Source organism: Patagioenas fasciata, chromosome 24 (genome assembly GCF_037038585.1).
Source record: "Patagioenas fasciata isolate bPatFas1 chromosome 24, bPatFas1.hap1, whole genome shotgun sequence".
Taxonomy (NCBI): domain Eukaryota; kingdom Metazoa; phylum Chordata; class Aves; order Columbiformes; family Columbidae; genus Patagioenas; species Patagioenas fasciata.
This window is the reverse complement of record NC_092543.1, coordinates 3,694,507-3,714,851: the sequence shown is the minus strand read 5'-3', so window position 1 is coordinate 3,714,851 and position 20,345 is coordinate 3,694,507. Positions and strand designations below refer to the sequence as shown.

Here is a 20,345-nt window from a genome sequence, read left to right as displayed (position 1 = left end):
TCTGTTTGATAGATTTTCTTTTTTTAATTTATACCGTACTTCCATTGTACTAGCTACTTTACATTAAGTTTCGGCTGCATAGCCTTTACAATTCCTAGGTTCTAGCAGGTAAGTCTCATTATCATTTAATCACATTTTGCGCACAGCGCAAAGTTGCTGACAGTTAGACAACTCCTAAAACAAAAGCACAGTTCCTCCCCCTCCCCATCGTCTCAGAGTTCACGTTTGCGCCTTGGCCAGCAGTCCCAGCCGCCCGGGCTCGGGGTGACATGGAAGGGAGGCGCTCGCCTGCGGGTGATTGTACAACCCACTCCCGTTCTCGCCGACGTGAGGAGATCCGCGTTAATCTGCAGTTACGCACAGCAGTTGGGGTTGGAGGCTCCAGGGCCTCGGGTGGGGAGAAGACGCTCCAGGTTTTTAGCAGCTTTATCCAGCCCTGGAGCCACGTGACGGGAGATGAACGGCGTGAGGATGGAAACGTCCCCGAGGTGCCACAGCCACGTCCTGACGTGAACGGATCTGCTGCTCCTCCCTCCCCGCTGAGCTCGTCCAGGAGCCAGGTTAGTGCTTCCGAATCTGCTAAGGGCTATTGCAAGGGTGGTGGGCTTGCGAAAACGGGAACACCGCACGTGTGGCACAGGTAGCAGCCGCTCTCCCAAATCCCAGTGCCGCCGGGGCAGTTTGGGCCAATTCTGAGACACCGCCAAATGGCTCTGGAACCTGAGCTGCACGTTGGTTTTATTCCCTAACTATTCTCGGAGTTTGGGTAGGGGAAGGTGGCCATTTAACATTAGCAATGGAATTGGCCTAAATGAGTGAGGTAACAGAAACGGCCAGAGGAGTTAACCTCCCTGAGCCATGTGCAAATATAATTCCTTCAGCAGAAGGAAGTCCTTTTCCCTACTGAAAAATAAAACCACATTCACTTAAAGAGCATACAGACTGCGGCAAGGAAAGGCAGGCGGGACAGCACCAGGTCAGTCCGTCTACGACAAAGGGAATGATTGTCTGGCAGCAAAGGTGTGAGCGGGAGGGAAAAGCCACAGCAAGCACTGCAGAACACGTGGGAGAGGGGGACACGGCCCAGCGCGGAGCCGTGCTCAGAGATAAGCCCATGCTGGCTGGCTAGATCGGGAATAATCGGCAGTCAATCAAGACACTAGATTATTTGGCCAGTGTGCACATCTAGAAAAAGAAAGGTATTATGGCACAGAGAGACCGGTGCTGTGGAGACTGCAAAGCACAGAGATCAGAGCATGCCGGGCAGGGATCGGCACAGCCGCCTCTCGGAAACTACACTGACACAGACGTTCTGGGAGCCACTTACCTGGGGTGCTTTGGTTTGAGTGTCTCTGTTTCGAGTAGTGTTTTTAGCAAGCCCCTGCCGGGTATTGGAACTGGTGCTGAGACTGTCTGAAAAGACTAAGCCGTGACTGCGCCGTGGAACGTCCCCGCGGCAGCAAACCTGGAGACAGCCCGGCAGACACATCTCTCTGCAGTTTGGCAGGTAGTGCAGAAAGCGGGTCTGTCAAGAGGGGGGACGGTGGTAGCCGCCTTGACAAACATGACAGAATTGCCTCCCCTGAGCTGGGTGCTGCTGCGTTGAAGCGTTTGGTACTGACTCTGCTTTTCTGCATACTGCCCCACCGCTGCATTAGGAAGTGGTGTAAATGAACCCGAGGGGAAGAGGAGTCCCACATGTTTTCTCCCTCCTAGTAGCACAGAAAGACCTCACTGGCCGGGACTGAATTGCTGCTCCACTAATCCCGATTGTGCAGCTCATTCCGCGTTAGCAGTGCTGGACTTTTTAGGGTTGATCTCCAGCACTGTGTCCTAGCGCTGGGTGGTGTGAATGGTGCAGGCTGCCCTCTCTGTCTGTCTCCTTTAGCTAGAGGCCATAGGATCACCAAAAGATGATGGAAATACATGTCTGAGATGGCAAAGCTACCAGGAAAGGAAGAGGGATGGTCTATGTCAGCTGCATGATTGAGATGCATTAGGAGAGATCAAAGTGGGGTGAATTTTTTCTCTTCTCCCAAAGGACTTCAGGGAGACAGAATGGATTTATGCAGAAGTTAGTAGCACTTAATATCAATTAATAGCAGAGTTTTCTGACTGAAGCGTGCCATGGATTATCGCTTCATTGTTGAGCACCCAGAAAGCACAGCTGTCTGCTTAATTCATAGCTAAGCTCCTGTTCTTCCCATTGCAGGTACCTTTGTTAAGTGGAATGAAATAACCTGTGTCTTTTTGGTCCTTTGCAGACTTTACGCGCAGGTGCTGCTCTAGATACGCTTGGTATGTACTTTATGAATGCATGATTGCACAGCAGTTATCCAGGTCTCAGCCTCCCTTTGAGCTCAGCCCAGATGCCACAGCCCAAGCCCCTCTTTTAGGGTAAGCATTAGCAGACAACGTATTTGTCAGAAGCCAGTTGGTATCAAGCTGGGATTAAGGAGGCTGTTGTTCTCCCCTGTGAACAGGTAAGACACACAGACTGGTAAATCAGAGCCTGCCATCCCTTCTCCCAATAGGAAGCATCTTACTTGGCAAGAATTAGGCTACAGCTGTTGGCATTAGTTTGCACAGACCAAGGTTTTCTTTCAGCCCTCATCGTTAGTGCCATGGGGGGTTTTGCCTTAAGGCCTTGCCTTTTTCTCTTTTATTAATGCTGTGATAAATTAAGATGCGATGAAAGACTGTGAATCCTATCCAAAGAAAGTAAATAACTAGGAATCTGAGAAAAAGAAACCTCAGGCCTCAAGGAGAAACCTTTCTCTGTCTGAAGGGCACTGCATGTACAAGGTTCTGTATGGTGACCACCACCCTTAGGCTCTTTATTGAGGGATTTAACGTAGCTGTGTGTCAGTATGTACGTCAAACACGTTAAACCCAATTTAAAGTAATGTGTGGGCAGAACGAATATTCCTGTTTGCGATTGTTCTAGCTGCCTCTGCGTTGCTTCACATTAATTTAACTAAGCTTGTGCAATTCTGTCCCTAGGGCCAAGCCCAAGGAAGCCGCGTCAGTGGGAGCATCTCGAATCTAACGCGACGGCGATCGGGAGGAACGCTGCAGAGAAAAGACGCATGCACGGCTGAGCTATTGGATTTCTCCTTAACTAGCAAGAGAATGCGAAATTGGTAAGAAACCAGCTCTGAACACTACCATTTATTTTTGACCCTCTTGAACAGGTGGGTTTCTCTGCATTTCAATGGGTTGCATTTGTCTATGTACAAAACCCTCCCAGCGAGGAGGCTGAGACCCCACGTTCCAGGTTTCCCTCTCCAGATGTAGCCTTTTTGTTTTCTGGCACGGACAAGGTGGCAAGCACAGGGATTCCTCTCTGTCATCTTTCTTGGTGCTTCGATTTAAATTCTAGAAAAGGGGAAGATGGGCAGCAGGAGATTTTGATGTGCTTAGTAACTGTGCAAGTGGCTGATGGGGAAATAAGACTCTTGGCCAGTGGGACAAGTCCCAGTGGGGGAATAGATGTATATCTATATAGATATATATATATATGTATAGATATAGATATGGGGCCCTCCTGTCCCAAGAGGAGCCGCAGAATTGCCCTTCCCAGGCACGAGCACCTCAGTGTCATTGTACAGTAGCTATTTCAGCAGCCTCCCTGCAAACAAGCCAGGGAGCAGTACAGTAGTCAGCAGCATTAAATTAAATAAATAATCATAAATACTCACACTCTGTAGTTGCCAAGGTGTGTTTTTTCCCAATTTTACCTTGCTTTCACATTCTTAAATGTCTTTTTGATAACCTGCCTTCATCCACGCTCCTTCACATGTGAGACATTTAGCACTTGGTCACAAAAATGTGCAGGCAGGTTGGGACAAATCAGCTGGTTACTTCTATGTATGTCACCTTTTCCTAATTGGAATGCACAAGTGGGAGCTTGGGAGGGTTTTCCTTAGACTGCGCTTTGTCACCCAGCTGTGCAGAGGAGAGTCTCTGGTACGGAGATGCTAGGACCAGTTACTCACCCTCCTGTCCCCTGCTTTTTCAGCGCCTAATGGAGTTAGAGACAACGGACGAGCTGCAACTGCACCGTGTGCGCAAGGGGGTGTGCAGCTGGCTCCCTCCTGCCGTTCAGAAGGTGGAAAAGGTGGCGCTGAACAAGGTGGAGACTGAAGGCCTCACTTCACCTAATCTGCCTGGCTGGGTGAGATGAAAAAGCATTTATTAAACTTTGAAATGAGCACCCTGCGTCACAGGCAGTCACAGTGGCGTGTGGTACACTGCACAGTGCAGCCTCCCTGCCCCTCTCTGTCACTTGGCTGTTAATGGGAGTCTGGAATTATCCCCAGAACAAGTAAAAATGCGCATTTTATTTTTAACGCAGCTCTACCACTTGCCTTGCTTACCGAGCAATTATTTCACTATCAAACCTACAAGGGATAGCAGGCAGATGCCTCGCGCAGTGGCCACCCCTCCAGATCCAGCCTAGCACCCACTGACAGACCCTTTCTTCTTTTCTTTTTTGGTCCCCATGGCCCTTCTTTAACCTCTCTTGGGTTTCTGGGGGCCTTGTTGCTATATAGATGCAGTCATGTCAATAGCCCAGGGAAGGAATTTGTTTCTTTCTCCCTAATGTTTTCCCACAGATTAAGACAGGTAAGGGCTCGGTGGTACAAGCAAAATGGTCTCGCAGACCAGGGGCAGGAGGGAAATGTTTTGAGCATAGTAGTGGGAGCAGTTGCTAATCAATACTAATTAGATTTTCTTTTAATTGGAGTACTCCCTCTCTAGGGGGAAGTAGCGCAGGTAGTAGCCCTTTTCAGCACCGATGCAGATCGTCAGCACAAGGATGGCTTAATGGCAGGGGCCCAAGCACACAGAAGCAGAGGAGTACAGAAAATGTAAAGGGGACACTGTCAAAGGATGGAAAGGCGCTTCCTGCAGCGTGGCTCTCCTCCACCCGTGCACCTTGCAGGCAGATACTCCCCTCCCCACCATCTCCTTGGCTATTAATGCAGTATCAATAACAGGAGGTGGCGAAGTAGTGTTTGGAGAAAGCATTTCAGCTCATTCACGTTCTGTGCTGTGCTCTCTGTGCCCAGGCTGGCTGGCACGGCAGCAAATGGTATTTCTGCTCCAAGAGTCCATGAGGTGAGTGCCAGGGAGAGCTGCTCTCTGCAGACCTACGGCAATCCTTCCGGAGGCCTCCTCTCCAGATGCAGAACAGTTCTGTAAGGGATTGACGGCGATCGCCAAAACCTCTCAGCCCTGAAGCCAGCAAGGTAAGCAAGTTGACAGTGTCCCCTTTTAACGTGTAGATAAATAGAGTCAATCGGGGACCTTCATGCGCAGGGGGGGTGGGCACTCACTGTGATGCTTCCCTTTGAAACAACAAAAACTAAACAGACAGACAGACAAACAGCCAGGAATATTACAGAAGAGTGGTGCACGGGCCCAGGGGGGCACACACAGCCCCTGAGCGCACCTCAGCGCCGGGAGAGCACAGCCCTCCCACACACGCACACACCACGCTGCCACTGGGACGCTCCATTCCAGCCAGTGTTGGAGGTCACTCCTTCCTCTCAATACGTAGGCTTTTTTTTTTCCTCTTAAAATCTGTATATAATATATATATTTAGATTCTGTATATATATATATTCTGTATATATATATTTATATATCCTATTTACACATATTGCACACCGTCCTCTGGCCTCCTGCATTCCTGCCTGTTAGTGGAAACGTTTCCGTTTCTCCTCTGGATCTGACCCGAAGTCCCGGGACCCGATGCCATTCTGAAGATTTATTAGTGAATCCTTCATCTGCAAGACAAGAAATTTCTCCGCTGTGATGCCACCGAGAGGTGAGAGCGCTTCGGGATCTCCTGCCCCATCACTGCCTCCTCTTCCCATGTGAAGTATCAATACCATAACCATCTGTTTTTTGGGAGCACCACGGCAGGGCTGGGATGCACAAACAGGGGCTGAGCAGACAGGAGCCCATGTGGGACTGTTGTCCAAGATAACAGAGGAGGGGTGAGCAGCTCTCCCTGTAGGGGAGCACAGCTTTCATTTATGAACTCTGTTCTAATTAGCTGGTATACAACCGGCTCTTTAAGCAGTGGATATCGGAATCCCTTGCTTTGTGCTGTTAAGGATCCACGTGAGCTACATATGAATCTAGGGTTGAAGTAAAATGTCAGTTTTCCAGACTGGGATGCCAGAGACTAGATATAAGGTGTGCTAATATAATGGTTTTGGCCCTGCAGAATTCTCCTTGATGTGCGTGGAGCCCTACGAGGTGACAGAGAAGCTGCAGTATCCAGAAAAAAGCCCTGGGGACCTGCTGCCCCCTCCTACGTCAGAAGATGGATCTACAGGGACACAGCGCGGGGGACACACCTGACGACTACAGAGGAACCAGGTAAGGGTTGCGAGCGGGTGGCTGGAGGACACAGTCACAGAACTCGCTGCCCGTGCGGTCTCACCTGGTCTAGAAGCATCACTGAGGATTTGATGATCTCACGCCATTTTTGTAGCTCTGAGTCATGATACTTCTGCTGAGATTCTAGTAACTGGGCCCATTCTGTCTGAGACTGGGGTAACCTGTCAGGCAGAACATGAGCAAGAGTGAATCTAGACAAAGTGGATGGGGGGGCATGTAGATCGTATCAGTTTATGTCTAATCTTTTCATTTTAAGGGGGGCAGGATTTCTTGAGCAAAAGTGCATTGATTGTTTCCCTAAATGTCACTTTGTCTTAACAACAGTAATTAATTAATAGCAAAGATGTGCCTTTTGCGTAAGTTGTTGCGATGTGGGTGGAGCAAAAGGCCACTGCCCAGAGGGGAATGTGTGGACACAAGGCCGTGCGCTCTCAGTGCTCGGGAGATGTGTTTGTTGAAAGATGGCACCATGGCATTGATGGGGAATAATATAACGCAATGTAATGGTGGGGACAGGCAGCCATGGACAGTTTGACTAATAGCAGCACTTTCTTTGTATTTACAGGTATCAAGCCCCTCCCTTCAGGCCCAATTAATCCTCCAGAAGAGGAGCTGAGTGGAGCAGAATCAGGGCAGATGGAAGCACTCAAGGCACTAACCAAAGGATCACCGGGACTGTCTGCCGGAGCTGCCACTCAGGGCCTCGGGCAGTGGCCACGGGGGAGCCTGGAGAGGAGGTGGTGCTGGGCTGGGCCAGGCCCAGGACAAATCCCAGTCCAGAAAAGCGACATAAGGAGCGTAGCAACGAGGAGCATCGATGAGGCAGTTAGCACGGCAGCCCACTCTGCCCGTTTCTACTGAGAGGTGTGAGTCTCTTCTACTTCTGTAGACTCTGCTGCTTTCTAAGCTAGCTAAATGTCTTTAATAGTTTCTAAGAAAACTAAAAGTCTTTACCACTTTGTCTTCTGCTTACCTCTTTGGGCTCTTCTGGTTTCTAAGTTAGCTCAATGTCTTCAGTAGTTTCTAACACAGCTAAACATCTTTACTAATTTTGTCTTCTTACTTCTTTGGGTTCTTCTGGTTTCTAACACAGCTCAATCCCTCCTCTCAGGCTACAGTAAGGACTTTCAAAGTCTCCCTTCTTGGGTAAGTTCCTTCCTGGTAATGTAATAAACGGTCTTAACTTGTTCCCCTCTTACCTCTCAGGAGAAATGGGCAGAGTGGGCTGCCATGCTCTCTGCCATGCTAACTGCCCTGTGGATGCTCCTCATTGCTACACTCCTTATGTCGCTTTTCTGGACTGGGATTTGTCCTGGGCCCAGCCCAGCACCACCTCCTCGCCAGGCTGCCCAGTGGCCGCTGCCCGAAGCCCTGAGTGGCAGCTCCAGCAGCCAGTCCCAGTGATCCTGCTGTTAGTGCTTCCATCTGCCTTGCTCAGCTGGCTCCAGACCTGGCGATGAAACAAAGACATGTTAATTAAGCATGACAATAAAAATACCACCAGTTTTAAAACACTGCTCCACTTCCCCATGGTTAATCATCTTAGTCGCTAATAAAAACCACTCTATTACTAATAAAGATTGCTTTTCTTGTCTAAGTGAAGAACTACCTACTGCGCCCATCAGTCCCAGTAGAACCACATCTAATAATAAATGCCTTTGGCCCCTCACCCAGCAGATGGTCCATTCTATCTCCACAGCAATCAGGGCAATTAAGTTACCTGCATGGGAGGGGGGCGGGTGATAAAGCTACCCCTATAATTATGTCCTATACTTAAAAGACTACATTGTAGTGGTTCAAATAATTAATAAGAGTGCCAAAGGAAAATAAAGCAGGCAAAATCACTTAATGTAGTTATCAATGGGAAAGCAGCAGGGTTGTTATTAGGGGAAAATAATAATTTCCTTCCCTAATGAGGAGAAATGTTAACGCCCTTAACATGAGACACATGCAAAACAAATCATCACAGCAGTAGTGTGTTTCTAATCCTTCTATGAATGCTCACAGTCCAACCCAACTTAGCAAGGGAACAACTGTGACTGCACAACATTACAGCCAGAAAAGGGACAAAAACCAGCAAAGTGGACATGAGATGTTCTCAACTTCTGAAAATGGAGGAGGCACTATTCAGGCAGGATACCTAACATTCCCGTACGTAAAGCATTCACCTAAAAATGCCAGAAGGAATTCAAAACCCAAGGTTGCTGGCTAGCATTATAAACAACTTGGGACATCAGGTAACCACTGTAAAAGCCATCCATCCCTCTATCTATCAATCTAGCTCTATCTGTCTACCAAAGGCACTCTGGAGAGCAGACTGGAAGTTCTGCCTGTGACCCTAGACAAGGTGGGGGAGTCCAGATAATAAACAATCAACAGTAAATTCATCTGGTTTGATGCTGTCTGTGTGCTTTCTGCAAAAAAGCGAAATGTTGCCGTACAACCTAGAGCTCTATGTGTCTCAGCACATACCAAGCAGACGCTATACTGAAATGGGATGTCCAAAAAAGCCTTGGACAAGGTTCCACACTACCAATTATTCAAGAAACAAAGTCAATCTGCAATTCACTTCACTGCTTACCATCTAGTACTGCCAGGGAGTGCTTAGGTGGTTAAGCAGCACCCTGTGCCGTCCTAGTGACCTCTCTCTTCCTCCCACACTCCTAACGAGGTGCTGATAGCTGGACTCACACCTTTCAAAACACTTACCTAAGAGCTCATGTGTGTCACAGGCCCAAATTCTCCTCTGAGGACAAAGGGTTTGTTCTTAGACACTGCTTTTATCACAGAAGGAGAGGTGACAACCTTGGCCCAAGACTGCGAAACACGAGTTTGTCCAGCATCCTCCAGCACATGGGGTGCTGAGAAGAAGCAGAGGTTGCCTCAACTCATTGTCTCCTGCTGCAACTGTTCAGTGGTTTCGGATCTGGAAATGCTGATGACCCCACAGCTTCAGCTCCCTGCGCTTCACGTTTTACACAAAAAGGAAGCAACCTACAATACAGCCCAGGGCTTCGGTGTTCTGAGAAAGCCTATAGCATCCATAGGAAACGTGCATAAAGACAAAGCAGTGTGACAGTACCTCTCCTGTAGCCGCAAGCCCTGCCATGCTGTGAGCGTCTGTGTCGTGTATTCCAACATCCAGAGTTTGTAGAACAGCATCATATTGAGAATGACCAGCAGCACCAGGCTGGAAATAAAGCAAACAGTCCATGTACAAGGAGGACGTCACAGCCCACACTGCTGGTCACACCTGGGAAAAGGCGCGAGGCCTTAGGGAGGTGACCGGGCCCAGGTCCACGCTCTGTGTGAGCGGCAAGTTAATCTGAGTAAGAAAAACCCAAAACTTCACCTCATGGGCGAAATGTGTGAGCAAGGAGGGTGGACAGACAGAAAGACTGGGAAGACAGAATAGGTTGGATGAGGGGATGTGCTGAATGCAGAGACAGGGAGGGAAACGGGAGTGTAAAGAGGAAAAAACAAAACAAAGGAGAGACAGTACCTGAAACAGATCCTAATGGGAGCAGGGGAGAGAAAAGACGGAGTAGCTGCAGGTTAGAAACAGACTGAGACAGAGTAGGAGAGAACCCGGGCTGAGCACAGGAGGCTCATAGTGCAGAAGATACATGGGGGCAGGAGGGACAAAAAGAACAGCGGGAAGAGAGGCAAGGAGGACAGACAGCAACCGTGTGCCTGCATTAGCGGTGAAATTCGCTCAGCAAAACATGAGCTGTGTGTGGCTCTTGTGGACAAGTCCAAAGCGCCCGTGCAGGGCCCGTCTGACTGCCATGTAAACGCACATTACACACGCACCCACCTTACACACGCACCCACCTTACACACGCACCCACCTTACACACGCACCCACGCCACGCGTGGGCACTTCTGCTCCTGCCGTCAGCCACACTCGGGAACAGGTTCCAAAACAACACGCTCGTGCCTGTCTCTGAACAGCGCAGCTGTTCGCTGGAAGAATGGCCACTATCACCCAGTGCAGTCAGCCAGACGGCAACTGGCCAGAAGAGCGTTCTGGAAACATTATGGAGGGCTCTGACCACTCTATGCTAACCTACCAGCCTGTCCTAAAGCTTTTTTTTGTGCCTTCCTACACAAAGTTTAAATCAGCTCTCGCCTGCCTAGCTGCACAAGATAGCACGAGGCTGTCTGCTCATCGTTACTCTGCTTTACATTTCCACATCACTGCAGCGACTGGCGGGGTTGCTGCTGCAAACCGCTGCAGTCTTCACCCCCACCGGGCAAAGGAAGCGCAGAAAGGACCTGAATTTGAAAAGTAACCTCATTCTACAAATCTCAGCGTCTTTCCAGCTCACTAAAAGGTAACCAACAGCCTCCTCACATACACTGAGCCCTGTTGCAATAGCACAGTAACTCCTAGAGAGCTTTGCACGGTCATCTTTCATGACAACTAGTTCATCAGCAGATAACATTAATTGACTTATTTTAAATTAAAATAAAAAACACAGTTTCCAGATGTCTCTGAAAATCCCTAAATGGAGTTGCTGAAATAAAGGAGATTCTTTCTATCTGTTGTTTTCCATCTCTTTTCAGTATTTAGTCCCTTGCCCTGCTTGCTATCTATCAATGCTGCCTGTGTCCCAGGCAGTGCAGCTGGCCTGTGGTTGGGACTCCCAGATCCACGCAGGTCTGCGAAGCCCCTGCTTGGTTAAAACAAGATCAGACCTGAGCAGGGAGAGACACTGGTAAAATGAGATCCAGAACCTACAGAGCCAGACCAGTGGCCAGCTAAGTACCGGCACAACCTGGGACCAAGCCGGGCAAAACAGCTGATGGGGCGTTTCGGGGAAGTTTTAATTCATTCCTTTCTGCCTGTCACTGCTCTTCTCTGTGCGTGTGCAAAGTTCGGGTCCAGAGGGGAACATGAGAGAGAAAAACATGGCACAGGGGAGAGCACAGAGCTCGAGAGACACGAAAGGATCGAAGTGAAGGAAAGCAAAAAATCACTTACACAAAACTGATGACGAGGAGCAGCTTGGAGACGCTCTGCAGGTGGAAGCCGCTGGGGCCCTCCTCGGGGACGTGCCGTGTCTGAGTGGAACCTGAGGAAACAGCTGCATTTAGGCTAAGAAATGCTGTCCCTTTTCCGTCTGCCCGTCCCTCCATCTCACACAACCGCAACGCATCCTCCCCGCACCAGAAGGCCCTGGCCCCTCTTCCCACTGCACAAGTAAAGCTCGTTTTCCTCCAGAGGTACCCAGCGTGGGGCCCTGCAGTTCCCCACCTGCCACGTGCTTGATTCGATGTGCAACCTCCTCATCCGTGGGGGTGGTGACGGGACTCAGCACCTCCTCCAAGTGTGGCACCCGCAGGTGGCCATGGGCCCGTTTCCTCCGGCGCACGGTCGATTGCTTGCTCACTTTCTCTTTGGGAGATTGTCTGTGGACCTCAGCCAGGTACGTACTCTCGGTTTTGGTCAGTTCGCTCTCTGCAGAGACGGTAAGGGAAAGCAATCAATGGATTGCAATCAGTGGCCTTGCTTAGACTGAAGCTCTAATGGCCCAGCTGCTGGGCCAGAGACGATGGCAGGGTCTGAGAGGCCCATGCCAGCGAACACACTACACATCCCTTACGCTTTTTGCCCAACTCTGACCCCACACTGCCCGTGCTCCTGCCAGAGAGCAGGATTTGATGACTGGATTAATTCCAGCGAGTGCTGCCAACCCTGTGGAAAGAAGTCCGGCTGCCCCTTGTGTTATACAAGCCCCTCCAAGGTCTGATCCGCAGCAGGAATGGCGCTGCCCTGCCCGCAGGGAAGCGAAGCGTGAGCGGCAGAAGCTGCCCCTGCTTGTGGGTCATTACCGCAGCTCCAGCCACTGCCGCTCTTACCCAAATGACGGAAATAATCTTCTAGGCCGCTCCAAAAATTCTTCTCGATGAAGGATTTCACCAGCCCCCAAGGCTGCTTCCTGTAACGTAGCTCTGTGGAAACCCTACGTGAAGAAAGGAAAGTCATTCTCCCAGTTTTGCTTCCTGAAGGTGACGTCAGTTCACAACCCTTTGTCAATGTAAATACGAAAAATAATCATGCACGCTGTTAATTCTGGAACGGTCTCAGCCCTTCGTGTTTCTCGAGGAAAAGCATTGCATGAAAAGTCCTTCCAAAGGCCATGGCAGGAGGGTCTCACGGGAGCCTCCTCCGGGAGGACTCCCGAGATCTTCAGCCATGCAGCAGGTGGACATTTCCATTACTTATCCAAGCCTAACAGAAGCCTATAGCTTCACCTGGTACCAAATTCTTCCACAACCCTCCCCAGCCCCTTCTAACACACGAACCAGCAGAACTCCCACCCAAAGATGACTTCTGGTCATCAGTAAAGCTCTTTATCCCGCAAGACGTGTACCTGAGTCGGCTTTTGTTTCTGGCAACACGAGTCAACGTGTAGCGGTTAATGGTGTAGAAATAATCATGGTAGGGGACGTCGTGAGTTAGCACCTCTGCATCTATGACATAGCACTCGCTTTCTTGGCTGGCTTTGTACATTGTCTGCATAAAAGACAGCATGCAAGGCAACTGTTAGTCTGGTTAGAACACGGCTTTGATAGACTGGCACCCTCCCTAGGGCACTTCACAAAACCAGCTCTGCCACAAACAAGAGACCCATCTCCGCGATGTTTCCGCGAACAGCTCACCTCGGAGGGAAGGCACGCTCGAGGAAACCAAGTGTTTCACTCAGGTGTTCCCTAAGGGTGTATTTCAAACGGGGCATTCAGTTCCAGCAGCTCAGCCTCCAGCATTCGGTATGAGAGGCGCAGTTACGTACACTGACACGTGAGGAGCAGCCCCCTGGGGCCTCTTCCCACTGAACTGCTGTCTGCCTTGCCAGGGAGCAACACGATCTAAGATCGGAGGTGGCCCTGCTTTGAGCAGAGCTCCTTTATAGCATAAACTATTCTGCCATTCTAAACACCATAAGAACATGGCAATTACTTCTTTGAAGTGCTTCTGCTCTGCTGCTTTCTTTGCCCCAGAACAAACCTCACGAAGGGGACAGTGCTCTCCTGAAACGCGATGCTCGGACACCCCCCTTTTCCAGGCTCCCTCTCAGTGTTTCCTCAGGCTCACTCTCAGTGTTCACCTTTGGCCACTTGAACTTATCTCTGGACACCAAAGGAGGCGTTTTCTGCCTCTCCAGCTGCAGCCACCATCAGATACAGCCAGTCCAGCTCTTCCCAGTGCACTGCAGGTGCTCCCCCTTTTTTACCTTTCCAAACAGATCATCTAATCGTCCTCACCAGTAATAAAAAAGCCTGGAGAGCTCTGGGTAGAGCTGTGAGAGGGACTCGCCAGACAGTATCTGACTTTCTTGTGCCCTGCTCTAGAACAACATCTGCTGGATTGAGTGCAGCTCGAAAAACACCAGTATGGGTGACAAAAGAGTTGTTAAAATGTGCTGGCTGGTTTACAAACTCATCTGCTTTCGCTGGAAAATGTATGGTCCTTTCCTTGCAAGGCAATCCAGTGCGAGTGCAAGGGTAGCTATCCACATTCGCAGTGATACCGGGCGGCAAGTTAATACAAGAAAAATGTGCAAAGGAAAATGGATATGGAGAATGAAAACATGCAAAGCAGCACGCCCAAGACAAACCAAGCACAGATCTATTTCTACCAAGCATTACACCCCCGCTCCCCTTTCACATACCTGCGTCTCAGTGACGGTGGCAGTTTTGGGGGCCAGAGGGTTAGTGAGGGTAATGGTATACAAGATCACTCTGGTCTGATTGCCATTTTCCTCCTTCTTCCAGGGATGAAAAATAATATCTGAGAGGACAAAACAATATTCCATTCAAGTAACTGGAGAGGGATCTCGGCTCAGTTCCCTAGGGAAAGGCCCAGCCGCCTCACCCAGCGCAGGACAGCATTTCCTTCCCCTCGGAGAGCCCGGCTGCAGCGGCACCGGAGCTCAGCTGAGCGCGAGAGCTCTGCCGTGCTAAGCGTGCACGCTCCCCCAGGCTGTGCCGGCAGCAGCTCACCCGAGAACCGGCGCTGCTCCATGAAGTCCCTCTGGAACTGGGAGTCCGTGAAGAGCAAGTCGTACAGCTTGTCCACGCTGAAGTTGAACACTTCGTTCACGTACTGACGGCCGTTCAGATCCTCGTAAAAGGCTTGGACTTCCCCTGCGAGGAAAGAGGCCCGCAGGCCCCAGTCACGATCCTCCGTGCCAATAGCAGAGGCTGCGCTTTCACAGCACCAGGACCTTAATACTTTACTTTGTGAAGAAGGAACCCAGAGAAGATACTTCTAACCCTTTTCCTCCACTGATCCCAGAACAAGAGTTGGAATATCCAAAGGGGTGATTAACTACATGGGTTATTTTAGGGACATCCTTCCAAACAACCCCCACATTCACTTTCTGCAGCCCAGGATGGGAATTCTTCGCATCTTCTGAACTCTTAGGGTCCAGAAAAGGAATTCGATATTTGTCACTCCAGTCCCTCACTGGAAAGGACGGGAGAAGGCTGGAAACAACACTGACAGGAACAACGCTTCCCCACCTACCTTCATCATGGGTCTCTGAGGAGTCACTGAGCTCAGTGGGGATGTCTTCGTTGTCATTGAAGTCTAGGGAAGGGGAGTTCACGGGGCCGATGATCTCAATCTTCTCTCCCATGATATTTGCAATGCCAAGGTCTTTCTCCACAGGACTCTCCGCCACTGCTTCCTCCTCTTCTGGTAGAACTCCATCAAACTGCAGCAGGAGAGAGCGCAATGAGGGCAGGAACAGCACCTGGACATCGGGGTTATTTCTGAAAACTCTACATCTGCAGGCTCATTTTCCTATCTTTGAACATTTCGCCTCAACATGTCTGTAAATTTAAATAATGGAGAGAGAAGGAGGGTTTCCACCTCCTCTCAAAGAACCACAGCAGTTCAAGCTCGGGACACACACAAGGCTTTTTGTTTGTTCAGACAAGCACACAAACAACCCTGGGTTTGCCCCCAAGCAAGCCCTACACAGCTAGGAAAATCTAAACAAGGTCTGCGGGCACGCACTGCTTCCTAGGGAATAACTGAGGGCACAGGAGACATCACAACCCTTTTATCTCCAAAACTTCTCCTCTGAAGGTACAGAAAAGAAAACGCTCTTGCTGCTGAGAGGCCCAGTTTACCGGCTCTTGCTCACTTCTTCTTGGCCAAATGCCACGCTCGCAGCCATCACTGACCTGTGGTCAGCTGCGCTGCAAGAGGAGCTGCAGGGTAAAGATACCTGGTAGGTTCGAGGGGTCCCAGCTGGATCCCAGGGAACAGGGTTACTGCTCCCACAGCAAGGAGGAAGAGCACTTACCGAGGCCGGCGCTTCGCTGCTTCCCGTGGATGTCAGGGTGCTGGCAGTGACAGATTTCTTCGGCAGCTGAGGGCTAGCGTCTGCCTTGGCCTCCATGCTGCTCTTTGAGGAGCTGTCATTGACTTCGTTCTCTTCCACGGGGATTTCTTCACAGTAGCTGAGACGCCACAGAGAACACAGGTTTTTAGGTTTACCCCTCTCAGTACAGCTACAACTGGACACACAGAGCAAGTCAGAATACTTGTATGAGGTTTCCAGTCTGAGCGGGAGCAGAAGTGGCTCAGTGCAGGGAAGATCAAGCCCAAACTTTTCCATTTTTTACCCACAGACTCACAAGCATCAGCACTTTCTGACCACGTAGCACACTGGCTGGCCTTGTGACCAAGATGCTTTGGCATTTACAGAATTGGTCATCTAGCTAAGCAAGTAGATGGGCAGGCAGGCATTTCAATCCCTACCGACCTCCGTGAGGAAATGGGGTGCTTTCAGCTTCTTAGACATCACACATTTAAGGACAAACATTCGGCCAGAGCCCAGAATCTCTCACCAGGGACAAACAGCAGTTTGAGGTACGTGATATATCAGGACTCCTGCTCTCCTGAGGCCATCTATTCTTCATTACAGGCACATTTTACTGCTCCTCACTCACCCCATAGTGTTGAAGTCATCATCGGGAGGCACGTAGTCTTCATCATCACTAGTCAGACCCAGCTCGTTCCCATAACACTGGTGGACAAAGTGCCAGAGCTCCTTTGGACACAGAGGCTGAAAGAGGGAAGAGAGAACAGCACACATTTTCACCTGAGAATACTAAAATATAATGAATTTGGGAACCACCACTGTCAGCAGTATTACATTCCTTGCCCTGGAAGGAGACGTGAGAGATTGTGACACGGCCCCTGGCGGGAGGCGACTCTCCTGACAGCCTCACCTCTTCCCAATCCTAGCAATGCCGCAAGGTGGACGGTGCATTCCCGCATCACCGGCAGGCTGTCCCGCTCCGTGCTGGCTAAGGGCTACACCTGTACGTATCCTCACCTTCTCAGGCCAAGCTGCCCTCCAGATTGCCCCACCAAGCAGTACGATGCCCTTTTGCCACAGAAACCTTTGCTGTCAGCCCAGGTTCTGCCCTAAAATCTCACTTGTTACTTTTCCATGCCGCAATATCAAGTTACTTACGACTATTAGAAAGCCAACATGAGGCTACACATAGAGCAGGACACACTATGAGATTTCCTGCTACAATGCTGTGCAAGTAATAATATAAGCAGTAAATCTGCATTTCCCTTCACATGTATTTTCCCCGCCTCTTCTGCTCTGCCTCCATTTACTGTCTCCTACTATATGAAACCCCAGTGCCTTACGAGGTTTTATCCCTCCAAGTTTGTTTAAATCAAAGCTGCCTAAAGAACTACAGCTGCGGGGAAAATGATCTAAAACAGCAACAGAGAAAAACATTTCCTGTTGCAGTTTAAAATCAAAAGGAGTTTGTCTCACCAGATACTATCGTGAAAAACTTGTATATACTTCCAGCTAATAAGAGAAAATAAATTATCAAGGCTGTTCACAAAAGCCCAGATTTTCAGGGATGCAGGTCACTTGATCACCGTATGACTGCGTTCTGAGGTTCATAAGCAATGGGGCAGGAGAACCTGTGATTTAAATATGTGGTACAGGGATGAACAGGGATTGATTTTACCCATAACAAATTTCTGACCACTGACGGAGATGTATTGGCAATGAGGGAAAACAAATCCAGCCAACTTTTTCTGAGCTGCTGGTTTGAACTTCTTGCCATAGTCACTGCACGGGATACGGCAGGAAAGTTTTAATCCAGCTCCCCAAAGCAGCAATCAGAAACGCGGGGAATAAAAACTCTAATGAGAAACTTTTATCCAGAGAGATGTCTGATTCCATTACACCTTCTTCCCACGTGGACTTTAATTCACATATCAGGAAAACCGGGCCAGGCTCTTTCTCCCTCTCTCCTGCCAAGCATGGATGCTCCATTTGGAACAGGAGCTCTGGAAGGGTTTCCTGCCTTTATCACCGCACGGCTCAGTTCCCATTCGCTTTGACCTTGAAACCAAAGGCACTGAATTTTGTCAGGAGCTTCAAAAGGCTGATCAAATTACAGCATATGGTAGCAACACAAGCTGCCCGATGCAAAGCGATCCTTTTACATACTAAATACTACCCTGACTTTCAGGACAGGGTATTCTGGGTGCTCGATTACTTAAGCCTTCCAGTACGGTATGAACTCCAGCCAGAACATCTCGAAATGCTAGTGGCACTGTAAGATCGGTTCACGAGTCCCACTCCCTCAGTGAGGCCAGAAATACTCAATGGGCTGTGGAACAGATACTCAGATCAAATATAAGATATATGGGGCCTCTTCCATAGCAGGTGCATGTTCCTGCTTTATTTTAAAATCCAATGCACTGAGCCCTTACCCAGTGCACCCCACACTCACCATTGGTCTCGTTCGGTTTTGGGATGCCCTGAACATCTTTTGCTGTCCTGTCTTGAACTCTACACTTCTGAAGCACAGACTTGCTAAGAGCTTTGCCTGTGCGGTGAGCTATTTCTGTTGCATTTTGAACAGCTTTCTTCTGGGAGGTTTCACTTGAATTATGGACCTTGAAAACACACCTTCCTGAGACACACACTTGCACACCTCAGCAGAGGCAAAGCAGCATCTACTGTGTGTGCAGGACACAGACAGAATTCTACGCAAAAAGAGAGAACTGCACCTGCAGTTACAGCCCTGCTCTGCCTGAACACAGGTACTCGCAGTCCCGCGTCTTTCTGTGCACATGCGTTAGTCACAGGTATCACACTTCCACATATATTCATCGCCTTCCTTTCGTCCCACCCCAACAGGGAGGTGCTGGTCTCTGTACCTTGTCCAGGAGAGCATTCTGCCAGAGTCTGAACATCATCATGTACGTCCTGTCTCGAGCCCCAAAGGAAGTAAAAAAGTGCTAAATGGGAGGAGATGGGAGAGAAAAATCCGTTCAGAAAAGGGTCAAAAAAGGGAGAAAATCTTGCAACACACTTATGTTCCCCTGCCCCTTACAGCCATAAGGAGTGACCCCAGAGGTGGAGGCTTCAAGGCTGTACCTTTTCAGTGTCAGTGCAAACTTGGATGGCATTAGGAATGAGCCGTGCTGTTTTTTCCTTGGTCATCGAGCAGATGTCCTTCAAGCGAACTGTCAGCTACAGTCAGAGCCATGCACAAAGGGGAAGGGGGAAAAAGAACACAGGTAAAGAGAGACACTGATGAGAAAGACAATGGAAAGAGCGCTCTTAAAGCAACGTCAGCAAACACGCTGACATAAAACACATGCTCAGTGCAGCAGTCTGACAGCCTTACCAGTGTCTCCCAACGGAAGATGTTGCTGTAAAAGCAGATCCAGTTTTCAGAGAGGTAGAGGCGGCCCTGCAGGAGAATGTCTCTTTGTAGCGCACATGAGTAATCTGTGGGCGGACAAGAGATGATAATTTAGGAGCACAGAAACCAGAAGACAGGACAACCTGAACGTGAGGATAGGAAGCAGCATGGAGAGAAAAAGCTACTTGACACAGTCCTGCAGAAAGCCAAAGGAACTGAGCTGCAGCTGCTGCTCTGCCACCAGGTTATGAGTCCTCCCAAGGGCCAGTCACAGACAACCTCCCTACCAAATGATGATGTTGCCTTACTAGCTGCTCATTCTGTAGCATCCTATCAACTATTTCCAGATTTTATTCTGTCTTTTCCTTTTCACCTTGTAGCGTAATTGTTCACGTCTCTCTCAGTTTATGCATCCTAAATAATTTCTATTCCTCTGCTAAGATGTGCATTTTTCAGCAGTATGAGATCACCAGTTACATAAGGGGGAAGAACAGATGCCATGCGCTGGGCAGTCACTATCAGCTGCAAGGCCAAAGCATAAATGGGTATGGGAAGGGCAGTCATGCGTGACCAGCAAGCCCTGAGGACGTTAGAAAGAAGGGCAGCTCAGCGGTACGTACATTGAGACATGCAACTCCGACCAAACGAGGAAAGAGCTCAAACACTGTCGGGTCTGGGGGAGCGCTGTGGGAGAAAACATGCTCCTCAAATGATGAGGGAACACAGCTGTAGCTGATACAAATCAGCACCACTCTCACTGAAGCAAAATGAATGAAACCCATTAGAAATGGTAAGGAGGGGTTCCAACTATGCACAAGAAAGACACAACGGGCTTGGTGGCAATTTCTTCAAAGAAGGAACAAGCTGTATGTTTGGGGATTTCCTCCCCGAACCATGGGCCAGCACAACAGAGCACTGCACCAAGGGGCTGACCTTACCTACGATGAGGCGCTCCGTGTCAGGAAGCTGCTTGAAGAGTTTCCTGAAATCTTCATTCCGTTGTTTGTATGTTGGACTCAACACCTGCAAATAACAGAGCGCCTGTTAAAGAGAGGGGCGGGCATGAGTACGGAGAAATGGAGTGGGGAACAGGAACACCTCCATAAGGAGAAGGGGGATCAGATGCACTTACAAAGCATGAGGCTAGGAGCTCCCATCACAGCAGACACACAGACGGGAGGATTTGGGATTTAGTGCATTAAGCGAGAAGA

At 49.5% G+C, this 20,345-nt stretch overlaps 1 protein-coding gene across 16 annotated transcripts in view; it reads right to left on the bottom strand.

Moving 5' to 3' along the window:
• The window catches only part of GRAMD1B (GRAM domain containing 1B), a 107,115-nt gene continuing 86,770 nt past the window's right edge, over positions 1 to 20,345 (bottom strand). For 10 of the 16 annotated variants that reach the window (XM_071798811.1, XM_071798809.1, XM_071798804.1 and 7 more), the window contains 16 exons: positions 20,073 to 20,175; positions 19,117 to 19,220; positions 18,864 to 18,959; positions 18,644 to 18,724; positions 16,390 to 16,505; positions 15,741 to 15,954; positions 14,954 to 15,143; positions 14,428 to 14,571; positions 14,097 to 14,215; positions 12,798 to 12,940; positions 12,283 to 12,386; positions 11,678 to 11,881; positions 11,405 to 11,495; positions 9,500 to 9,607; positions 6,461 to 6,578; positions 1 to 5,795 (listed from right to left, as the gene is read on the bottom strand). In XM_071798811.1, the coding sequence (XP_071654912.1) occupies positions 5,706 to 5,795; positions 6,461 to 6,578; positions 9,500 to 9,607; positions 11,405 to 11,495; positions 11,678 to 11,881; positions 12,283 to 12,386; positions 12,798 to 12,940; positions 14,097 to 14,215; positions 14,428 to 14,571; positions 14,954 to 15,143; positions 15,741 to 15,954; positions 16,390 to 16,505; positions 18,644 to 18,724; positions 18,864 to 18,959; positions 19,117 to 19,220; positions 20,073 to 20,175 (2,025 nt within the window). In that variant the 3' untranslated portion in view covers positions 1 to 5,705. The remainder of the gene's footprint in view (positions 5,796 to 6,460; positions 6,579 to 9,499; positions 9,608 to 11,404; positions 11,496 to 11,677; positions 11,882 to 12,282; positions 12,387 to 12,797; positions 12,941 to 14,096; positions 14,216 to 14,427; positions 14,572 to 14,953; positions 15,144 to 15,740; positions 15,955 to 16,389; positions 16,506 to 18,643; positions 18,725 to 18,863; positions 18,960 to 19,116; positions 19,221 to 20,072; positions 20,176 to 20,345) is intronic. The other 6 variants (XM_071798806.1, XM_071798805.1, XM_071798816.1 and 3 more) reach the window with 3 other exon arrangements.